This window comes from Cydia fagiglandana, chromosome 25 (genome assembly GCF_963556715.1).
Source record: "Cydia fagiglandana chromosome 25, ilCydFagi1.1, whole genome shotgun sequence".
Lineage (NCBI taxonomy): Eukaryota > Metazoa > Arthropoda > Insecta > Lepidoptera > Tortricidae > Cydia > Cydia fagiglandana.
Window position 1 is genome coordinate 8840647 of NC_085956.1, and position 12019 is coordinate 8852665.

The 12019-nt window shown below is 39.5% G+C and overlaps 1 protein-coding gene across 1 annotated transcript in view; it reads right to left on the reverse strand.

Annotated features, from left to right (window-relative positions):
• Window positions 1-3762: 3762 nt before the first annotated feature.
• LOC134677090 (LHFPL tetraspan subfamily member 2a protein) overlaps window positions 3763-12019 on the reverse strand; it is a 28290-nt gene continuing 20033 nt past the window's right edge. The window contains exons 4-5 of the mRNA XM_063535540.1: window positions 9369-9482; window positions 3763-3992 (exon numbers count right to left, since the gene is read on the reverse strand). Coding sequence (XP_063391610.1) covers window positions 3850-3992; window positions 9369-9482 — 257 coding nt within the window. The 3' untranslated portion in view covers window positions 3763-3849. The remainder of the gene's footprint in view (window positions 3993-9368; window positions 9483-12019) is intronic.

Consider the following 12019-nt stretch of genomic DNA (forward strand, 5'->3'; position numbering starts at 1 on the left):
ACAGATAAGATAATCACTTGAATTTTGACAACCCTAAATAGCCGAAAGGGATTATAGTGCCATGTATTCGAAAGGGATAGCAAGATTCGACCGTGAACCGCTGTCAAACTTCGGTTTTGTAGGAAGTTTCCTTTCTGTACGCTAGTACTATTATTTATTCAGTATTCTAACTGACAGGCCGATACCGTCCGGCGGACTGTTAATCAGTGGGCCCCTTAAAATTGAAAGTCTTTATTTCAGGTCTGTCAAAAATGTGTCATCGTGATGCGTAAAAAAAGTAGAATAAAACAATGTGCTCAGTCCACAAAAGTATATATTTTGTAAATGATATATAGACACAAAAGTATTTTGGATTATAAAATTCCATATAAAAATATATCCCTAAATCTAGACGTATACCTAATAAAATAATTGTTAAACACAACATTTGTTACTTATAATTATTTTGTGAATCTATCCTCGTGCTGCCCACCATACAAAATTATAGCCAAGGAAGTTAGAATCTTGTTGTATTTTCAATTAGGTCGATTTTCATTTGAAATGCTACCTACTTTGACATTAATTAAGGATGACATTCCATTGAAACTGAGTGTACATCCTAAGGGATCATCCATTAACGTCACACGAATTTCTAGGTTTTTTTACCCCTCCCCCCCTCTTTGTCGCACTTGGTCACATTTTGCACACCCCTCCCCACCTGGTGTGACGTGACATTTTAGGCATTTTTGTTTTCAACGAAATCGGCAATACTAACTCGGCATTATTTTTTTAATAAAAAAATATTTTTGGTAAAAGAAATATTAGTAATTTTATAACACAAAACCAATTAGGAACGAAAATTGCCTACTTCCAAAACCTAATTATTTAAATGTACATACAGTGAATAAAAAAATATTAATTAATTTTCAGTTACTGATGAATAGCGATGAAGTTAAAATGACGTCACAATGTTTGTGACTCCCCCCTCCCCCATGTCACATTTTCTTGACCCCCTCCCACCCCCTAAACGTGTGACGTAATTAATGGATGACCCCTAATGTGGATAATGTTAAAGAAATAAATATTATTCTTATTCTTAATGTACATTGGGCGACACTAGGATAGGGATATTTTCATTAAGTTTAGTCTATACCATAATCTTCTAATCCAGATCATAAATGCTTACATATTCCTAGTTCTTACTGTCGGTTAACGACATAATTTTAAATGCAGAAACAAAAATTTCTGAAAAGGAACTAAAAATAATACTTTTTTAATTCAATAGCCGAATTTCCTATGGCACAACTATTTCAAAGCAATAAGGCGTATCCAGAGTAGTAAATATTACACCAACCTGATTAAATTGCCCGATCGAATCAGGACGTGCGGATGCAAACGCCAATTTGGCGGTATCGTCTTGGGTCGTCCCATTCGTTTTTCGTCAAGTTCTTAAATTAGCCCTATTCTGCTTTCGTCACTCATTCTACATTCGTTACAATCGTCGGTGGCTTTCAATGTAGAATGAGTGACGAAAGTAGAATAGGACTAATTTAAGAACTTTACGAAAAACGAATGGGACGACCCAAGACGATACCAATTTGGCTCGCCGAATTAAACGGCCTATTATGACCGATATTACCGATAAAATGAAGTGCGGACGCAAGAATACCAATTTGTGACGCCATTATTTTCGTATTGGGACATTTTTTCAATTCAGAGGCCTTTAATATCACCATAAATCCCAAAATGGGTGATTAAATTGGGAATTTGCGCCAATTTCATTTCTGATCAAATCGGTCGGTTTTATTACCTCTGGACACTATACCCTCCTAAGGCCTAGCCGTACGTAAGTGAAAATACCAAAATTTGAATCTAAAGTGTAGGAAATAGAGTTGATTTTGCGTTGTTTGGAATGATTGAATGAAAAATGGAATGAAACAAAGCAAAAGAGACTCTTTTGCAATTGCATATGATTGAAATTTCATCGAACTGAAGTACTATAGGTAGGACCTTGGGCCTAAGGAGGATAGTAAAACTTAAAAATAATGTTCAAAATTGATACAGGATTATTTTTTTATAAAGCCTATAAGGTGTCCCACTGCTGGGCAAAGGCCTCCCCCCTAGACCTTTTAAGTATAAAATCTAATAAAATTCCTAATACAATTTTGAAATATAAAAATATATTTTATTACACACGGATATTGAAATCCGTTGACTTACTTTAAAATATAAACTAAATATTAATAACACAATATTATGAGTATTAAGAGACATCTTTGTTTCCTTAAATATAATAGGTATATTTGCCATTACTACATTTGAGGGTAGATTTTGTCTACTTTTATTTAAATACCTAAAGATACAGACTATAATTCAGGCCAGTACGGCTACCATCAGTTTGGCATTGACATAAACGCTATCGTGAACGTAATTTACTTTGTATGCATCTCGCTCGTACTGACATATTAGTGCGAAAGAGACATATAGAAAGTAAAATTACGTTCACGTAAGTATGAAAAACACCATTTGGACTACCTCACTTTTACAATCAATTATCTTTGCTACAATTAAATGTATATATATAATTAATAATTTCACACATTCACAAACCAAAAGTAAAAAATAGTGTATAAAATATAGAAGTTACTTTCAGTCTGTAGTTTCACATGGGAATAGTTATTTACGATACAAGTGCGAAAAAGAGGAAATTCGAAACGAGTGGCGATAAATTAAAACACCACCGAAGGGAGTGTTTTAAATTGACACGAGTTGCGAATTACCTATTCGCACGTGTATCGTACAACGTTTTACAGTACATATGGCCCTTTAAACTTTTGACATCGCACGAAAAGTGCTATTTTACGCACTAGTGCGGAAAAATAGGACCATATGTACTGTAAATATATTTTTCTCAAAAATGGACGGCAAAGTCGACTTTGCCGTCTAAAAACTAGGTCGCGAAGCGCGTAGTTTATGGTCAGTCAAAAATTAAAAAGTTAAAAACATTGCAGTCTCGATTTTGGGACTGCAATGTTGTATACAAATTCCATTATTTGTCGAGTTCCAAACTTTTTAAAAGTTGAAATGACCATATCAAATGAAGGCACAGGCCCATTAAACAGCCAAACAGATGATTAGTACCGCGACTATTTAGATGTCTCAAATAGGTTGGCGTATTTTTGGCAGAAAAATACACTTCAATTTTTTTATTTAAAAAAATAAAATGGCGGCATGGGCTTATTACTGTCAAAATATATATGTAAGAACGTTGCTTTTGTAAAATATTTCTATGATATTTATATTTCTTGCACCATTTTTGAGAAAAGCACTATATATGACTCGGCTGGAAGGCTACTTGCTGGCTTCGGATTCAATTAAACGGACTCCCAAGGTCGTCCGTTTAAAACGAATCCTCAGCCTGCAAGTAGCTACTTCCGAGCCTCGACAATAATGTACTATTAACTATTACAGATGTAGCGCATAATTGTTTTCCATCGTATTTTCTCGGAAACGTTCGTATTTGTCATGCTATTTCATTCAATCTCAGTACTTGTACTGAGACAGACTGAAATAGCAAGACACGTTCGTAAGTTTCCGTGAAAATACGATGGAAAATAATTATGCACTAGCAGGCGTGGCTCACTCCGCGATTTCGTCGCTTTGCTACAGGTAGCTAAAAGTACATCCGTTCCACACCAATTTTGGTGGCTAGCCATAAGCCGCGCGTGGCGCTGTCGCCACCTAGCGGTCATATCTGTGCTGATCGTAACAGACGCGTTTTGTTAGAGACTAAAAGAGTGAGTCTTCTGTACCTAGTACTATTATTTATTCTGTGGCTCAGTCTGGAGGATGTCTTGTGGGGGGAAGTGATCAGGGCAGGCAGATGAGTTGCTTCCCCTCGTCGATTTGGAACTGCACCTTGTCGGAGGCGGCGGCTCGGTCCGCGCCGCGGGACAGCGCGCTGGCCAGGAAGACCTGCGCCACGCCCAGCGTCGCCACGTATAACGACCAACCTGGATTATGTAATAGGGTATTATAGTCTATAGATTTGTAAGTGGACCCGAGCCGCTAATAATAAGAATTGCTATACATCAAAAAGAGGTACGCCGAGCTCTGCAGAATCTTGACGTGAATAAGGCCAATGGACCAGACGGTATACCTGCACGTGTACTAAAGCAGTGTGCGCCTGAGTTGTCTCCTGTACTGACACGCCTGTACCGCCTCTCTCTCCAAACAAGAACGGTGCCGAAATCCTGGAAGCTTGCAAACGTGCAGCCAGTACCCAAGAAGGGTAGTCGTGCTGATCCCTGCAATTACCGACCAATCGCCATTACCTCCATGCTCTGTAAAGTCATGGAAAGGGTACTTAACGGCAAGCTGCTGGCATACCTCGAAGCAAATGATCTGCTCAGTGACCGTCAATATGGCTTTCGCCGAGGTCGGTCTACTGGGGATCTTTTAGCGTATGTCACGCACTGCTGCGGCGAGGCCATCGAGAGGAACGGTGAAGCGCTTGCTGTTTCACTGGACATCTCGAAGGCCTTTGACAGGGTTTGGCACGCAAGTCTCCTTAGCAAGCTTCCTGCATACGGCATCCCTGCTGACTTTTGTAGCTGGCTATCTGATTTCTTGAGTGAACGGTCGATCAGAGTAGTTATTGATGGCTGCTCTTCGGACCTCATGGCCATTGACGCCGGTGTTCCTCAGGGGTCTGTTCTCTCCGCAACCCTTTTCCTGCTCCACATTAACGACATGCTGCAACCCAGCATTGTAGGTTATGCAGATGACAGTACGGTTGTTGAGAGATATTTGGCTAGTGCAGGGGACAGCAGGGAGGATATACGTTCACAGAGAGAGGCCATGGTTGAGCGAATGAACTTGACCCTTAGTCTCGTTTCCCAGTGGGGTGATGACAATCTGGTCACGTTCAATGCCTCCAAAACGCAGACGTGTCTATTTTCCGCAAAACGGAGTCCATTCGACCTGACTCCTTCTTTCCGGGGTGCATCTGTACCTATTGCCGACAGCCTGGAACTCCTCGGCATGGAGCTGAGTTCAGTCCTCAGCTTCGGCAGCTTCATTGAGTCTAAAGCTCAAGCTGCGGCCAGAAAGCTGGGCGTCCTAAATAAGGTGAAGCGATACTTCACACCTGGACAGCTTCTAACACTTTACAAAGCTCAAGTCCGGTCGTGTATGGAGTATTGCAGCCACCTGTGGGATGGCTCAGCTAAATACCAACTCGCCGCTTTGGACTCAGTGGAGCGCAGAGCCAGGAGGATGATTGGCGACAAGAAGCTAACGGCTAAGCTTCAGTCTTTGGCCCATCGGCGGAAAGTCGCCAGCCTGTCGGTATTCTACAGGCTGCACTTCGGGGAGTGTGCCCAAGAGCTACACGAGCTTATACCACCGTCCCCATTCTACCATCGGACTTTTAGACGCACGGCCGGTTTCCATCCTTACATGGTAGATATTCCACCAATTCGCACGAAACGCTTTGCTTCTACTTTCCTTATGCGCACTGCCAAGGAATGGAATTCCCTGCCGGCGTCTATATTTCCGTGTTCTTATAACCCGGCAACCTTCAAATCAAGAGTGAACAGGCACCTTCTGGGCGAGCTCGCTCCATCGCAGGCCACGTCTACGCCTCGGCTAGTCTGTGGCCATGAGTAAGCCCATTCATAATAAAAAAAAAAAATCTTTTGTCTATTGTTAAGTAAAACCGCACGTGCCTCTACCTGCAAAAAAGGGTCATGTAATTCTCTACGGTTACTGATTGCTGCCGGAAGACGCTGGATGCGGGTCGCTTCCAACCGGTACAAATGGAGGTCCAAGGGGGAGGCCTATGTTCAACAGTGGACGTCTTATGGCTGAGATGATGATGATGACTGAGTACTGGCGAGTCGAACCAGTCTAAAATGTGTCATCGAGATGCGTAACGGAGGCGCGTTATCGGAAAGCGCACCTACACTGGTTTTTTGAGCGTTGACTAGCCCGCGCTCAGGTGCCACATAGAATAATTAAGACCCTTTTTTACAGCAAGTGTGGTTTTACTTAACAAAAGATATAGGATTAGCAGCTCGGGGTCTGTTACGAATCTACGGACTATACTACAACTATTGTAGTTTTTAGTGTTCCGTACAAAACTTTGTTTACGGAACACTTATGGGATCACTTCGGTCTTGCAAATCAGTTAAATACGTTTTTCTCAGAGACCGTTTGACATAGATACCTAAAATTTGGAACAGTTATAGCAATTACCACCACTCATATTGTAAATAAGTCAAAACTGCTTATTTCTTATTAAAGGGGGAAATTTAGGGGGTTGAGAGGGGTAGGCTGAAACTTTTTTCATTTGTAAGAATCGTGTGGGGTACCATTAGAAAGCTTGCAAAAAATTGAGTCGATGCACTGATTTTGACTTCATTTTAGACTGCAATAGTTTCGTCAAAAAATGCATTTAAAGTTGCAAGTTTTCATACAAAAATTTTCACCTCTGTCCTGGCGATTTTCGCGAAAACTATAGCTAACAGGCAGCTGACCAGTCAATACCCAACTTAAAGAAGCATGGAGACGGCGGGAAAATTATCAGCTTAACTTTATCTTTATTAGTTTTTCAACTGCAGCTTGACCTTTGGTTGCTTAGGGCTAGCTAACTGATGCTTACACTGGTCAATTCATATTTAGCGAGAAACATCCTTAGTTAAAACTTTGGCATTGAAATTTATGACTTATGTCTTTGACACAAAGTTTAATCCTGCTTGCTTATTTTTGTGGGATATTTAATTTTATCTCAATAGCCTACTATAAGTATGAGAGACATCTACAAAATACGACCTTATTATATTGCAAATAAGTTTCAATTTCGAACGGGCTTTCCAACCAATGGACTAGGCATCTCAAAATCTGAAAAATTCAAATTAAGAATTCCGTTCTTGACTGTCGTTGTGTTTTTTTTTCCACCATAGGACACAGAGTTAGTAAGGCGTATAGAGATAATAAAGTCATTTAATATTTATGAACAGCTTTGGCCTCATGTATAGATTTTATTGAGAGTATCTGATTCGTCGAAACAATATACACAATATTCCTTTTCATTAAGTATCATTACATTTCTGTATTAATTGTATAATTATAATATATATTTATTATATTCAGTACTTATGTATATTTTTGAACGGATCGGTGAGCAACAAGATTCAGGGCTATAACCGCGAAAATAGAAGTTCGCAAATTGCGAGCATTTTTCTCTGTCACTCTAATTACGCCTTCATTAGAGTAAAAGAGAAAGATCCCCGCAAATTGCGAATTTCGGTTTTCGCGGTAGCCCCTCAGTCCTGTTACGAGAAAATAATTTTGGAAGACATTAATAGTATATGACAGTTAAATATCACAGTTTTTAGAAACAAAGGTAAAATTGACGAAATATTTAAAGTAAGCCGATCTTGTTTTTTAGCAGTTCTAAATAATATTAAAGTCTATATATATGGCATAAAAAAATAATGAGTTCTTAATTCAAATTGAAGGAGTATACATTTAAGGTAATGAGTTCTAAATTCAAATTGAAGGAGTATACATGTAAGGTATTATAGGCCAAGCGCGCACCACGATTTTAATTTTTGCGACACGATTTTAGAATCGCGCTGTAATATATCGCAGAAAATTCACTGCGCGCACTGCGATGAAAAACTCGACGATTTGTTCATTCTCAACATGGATTTCGTACCAGTCGCTTGTCATGAAACGTGTCTTTAATATGCGATTGCTGTATGACTTTGAGCATTTATAACACAAAGGTGATCCCCGTCTATTTCCATAATTAAATGGTCAACATCTAGCGTCTCATTTTGAGACTCCATTGGAGATGCAGGTGCTGAGATGTTGGGGTTTGGAGAGCGAAATGCCGACTGAGGTCCGGCCGGGGTGCGATTTTATTATCATAGTTCGCGCGGAGCCATACAACTCCGCATGATACAATTCACTTTGCGACAATCGCGTCGCGAACAATCGCGGAAAAATGTGACAAATCACAATTTTAAAATCGCAGCGATTTTTTTGTCGCATATGCGCGCACTAACATATAAACACATACGTTGCATTTCTGCGACAAAATTATCGCAGGACAAAAAATCGTGGTGCGCGCTTGGCCTTACTCTAAATTATTAATATTATTATAATACATCAAGCATTCGCGAGATGCTCGACTTCGGTATTCAAACACAAAGCAGTAGTACAAGAATCTAACTAAATGCAAAGGCCGAAGGAGCGATTCGAAGATCCGAAGCGTCCGACAGACGCGCGCCTCCCGTAACTTTTCCAAGTATTTTTAAGTACAAGTGTCTAAGTCGCAAGATCCAAAGGCTGAAGTCGCATTGGGCCGAAAGCCCGAAGCATCCAGGAGGTCAGTTCTAAACACAGGTAATTAATACAAGTGTCTAAATGCGAAGGCCGGAAGCCCGAAGCCTGCAAGATGTCAGTGGTTAAACACAGAACTGACAGCCTGGACGCTTCGGGCCTTCGGCCCTACGCGGAGCTCGGGCTTCGGCCTACGCATTTAGATACTTATACTATTGTTCTGTGTTTAAGTACTAACATCCTGGACGCTTCGGGCCTTCGGTCCTATGCGGAGCTCGGCCTTCGGCTTTCGCATTTAGACACTTGTACTATTGCTCTGTGCTAAAGCGATGACATTTTGCTAAAGCTCGGCCTTCGGCCTTCGCACTTAGACACTTTGTACTATTATTCTGTGTGTGTAGTTGAATACGGTATCCTAAAAACAGGCAAACAACCTCTGTAAAATGTAACGATGGTACGGCTACCATCAGTTTGGCATTGACATAAACGCTACCGTGGGCGTGAACGTAATTTACTTTCTATGCATCTCGCTCGTGCTGACATATTAGTGCGAAAGAGATATACCTATAGGAAGTAAATTACGTTCACGATATCGTTTATGTTAATGCCAAACTGATGGTAGCCGTACGGAACACTAAATGCCTCGAGCTATCTCGGGCTTGGCCAAATTATTTTATGTAATAGTCAGCAAACGAGCAGACGAGCCGCCAGATGGGAAGCGGTCATCGTCGCCCATGGACATAAGCAACATCACAGGAGCCACTTAAGCGTTGTATAGTCCGTAGATTCGTTTAGGTATCTACGTCAAACGGTCTCTGAGAAAAACGCATTTAACTAATTTGCAAAACAACAAAGTTTTGTATGAAACACTAAAAATATTGAATATTATTTACTCTATACATGCTCAGACAAAAAAATCGGCCAAGGGCGAGTCGGACTCACACAAAGGGTTCCGTACCATTACGCAAAAAAAACGGCAAAAAATCACGTTTGTTATAAGGGGGTTGTTAAGCAGAAATATAGTCTTTAATATTTACCAATAGAACAGTCTCCTGGTATGTACGGCTCCGAGTTTTCGCCGCAAAGCTGTCGGACGCGCTGGGTTCCCCAACCCCAAGGGTACAGGAGGAGGCCTAGCACTCCGAATAACCCTGGAAATAAAGACATAAAAGCTGTAAGCATATACATAGATTAAATTAGTTCTAGCATGGGTTTGGTAAATATTTTGTATCAAAAGAGGTACGACACAGCATGAATAATAGCACTAGGTATAGAAGACTCACTCTAACAAAACGCGTCTGTCACGATCAGCACAGATATGGCCGCTAGGTGGCGACAGCGCCACGCGCGGCTCGGCTAGCCACCAAAATTGGTGTGGAACGGATGTACTTTTAGCTACCTGTAGCAAAGCAACGAAATCGCGGAATGAGCCACGCGTGGTACAGATATAAAGTTCGTTTTTTTTAGCATTAGAAAGAACTCCGCAGAAGCAAGCGTGCAGTTTTTATCAGGCTCGTTAATTGTTAGTAATTATTGAATTATCTAATGTAGCATGGTCAATACATATAATTTACTTCAAATTGTTACCGCTAAAAGTGCCAGATTTAGAACCACAAGCGAACTTCTGCGAAGTTCTTTCTAATGCTAAAAAAGACGGACTATAGACATATTGAGGCGGTCAGGATGTTCACAAATATCTGACCAAAGTCTCTATTCAAGACGTTAAAATGCACGTTCAGATATTTTATAGACGTTCAGATATACACGTTGCCAGGCTGGTTTTGGGATAATACTGAGCAACTTTTACTATGGGACCAACCCCGAAATCGCGAAAAAGTAGTTTGGCTGTTTGTCTGGCTGTGTGACTACAAATGTGAAAAATGAAAAAAAAAATGAAAAAAGTTTATTGTATAAAATTAGACATACAGTAAATCACGTCCCTGAGTCCTGATCTAGGAAACCCTGTGTTACAGGACCCAGTTTCGTTACTATATACTAGTTTCTTTAATCTATATACCTATTGGTAGGTACAAATTGTACAGAGAGTTACACTGAAACTTACAGATAGCTATGCCTCTTTTAACATGTATATTGTTTTTAGTGTTCCGTACAAAACTTTGTTTACGGAACACTTATGGGATCACTTCGGTCTTGCAAATCAGTTAAATACGTTTTTCTCAGAGACCGTTTGACATAGATACCTAAAATTTGGAACAGTTATAGCAATTACCACCACTCATATTGTAAATAAGTCAAAACTGCTTATTTCTTATTAAAGGGGGAAATTTAGGGGGTTGAGAGGGGTAGGCTGAAACTTTTTTCATTTGTAAGAATCGTGTGGGGTACCATTAGAAAGCTTGCAAAAAATTGAGTCGATGCACTGATTTTGACTTCATTTTAGACTGCAATAGTTTCGTCAAAAAATGCATTTAAAGTTGCAAGTTTTCATACAAAAATTTTCACCTCTGTCCTGGCGATTTTCGCGAAAACTATAGCTAACAGGCAGCTGACCAGTCAATACCCAACTTAAAGAAGCATGGAGACGGCGGGAAAATTATCAGCTTAACTTTATCTTTATTAGTTTTTCAACTGCAGCTTGACCTTTGGTTGCTTAGGGCTAGCTAACTGATGCTTACACTGGTCAATTCATATTTAGCGAGAAACATCCTTAGTTAAAACTTTGGCATTGAAATTTATGACTTATGTCTTTGACACAAAGTTTAATCCTGCTTGCTTATTTTTGTGGGATATTTAATTTTATCTCAATAGCCTACTATAAGTATGAGAGACATCTACAAAATACGACCTTATTATATTGCAAATAAGTTTCAATTTCGAACGGGCTTTCCAACCAATGGACTAGGCATCTCAAAATCTGAAAAATTCAAATTAAGAATTCCGTTCTTGACTGTCGTTGTGTTTTTTTTTCCACCATAGGACACAGAGTTAGTAAGGCGTATAGAGATAATAAAGTCATTTAATATTTATGAACAGCTTTGGCCTCATGTATAGATTTTATTGAGAGTATCTGATTCGTCGAAACAATATACACAATATTCCTTTTCATTAAGTATCATTACATTTCTGTATTAATTGTATAATTATAATATATATTTATTATATTCAGTACTTATGTATATTTTTGAACGGATCGGTGAGCAACAAGATTCAGGGCTATAACCGCGAAAATAGAAGTTCGCAAATTGCGAGCATTTTTCTCTGTCACTCTAATTACGCCTTCATTAGAGTAAAAGAGAAAGATCCCCGCAAATTGCGAATTTCGGTTTTCGCGGTAGCCCCTCAGTCCTGTTACGAGAAAATAATTTTGGAAGACATTAATAGTATATGACAGTTAAATATCACAGTTTTTAGAAACAAAGGTAAAATTGACGAAATATTTAAAGTAAGCCGATCTTGTTTTTTAGCAGTTCTAAATAATATTAAAGTCTATATATATGGCATAAAAAAATAATGAGTTCTTAATTCAAATTGAAGGAGTATACATTTAAGGTAATGAGTTCTAAATTCAAATTGAAGGAGTATACATGTAAGGTATTATAGGCCAAGCGCGCACCACGATTTTAATTTTTGCGACACGATTTTAGAATCGCGCTGTAATATATCGCAGAAAATTCACTGCGCGCACTGCGATGAAAAACTCGACGATTTGTTCATTCTCAACATGGAT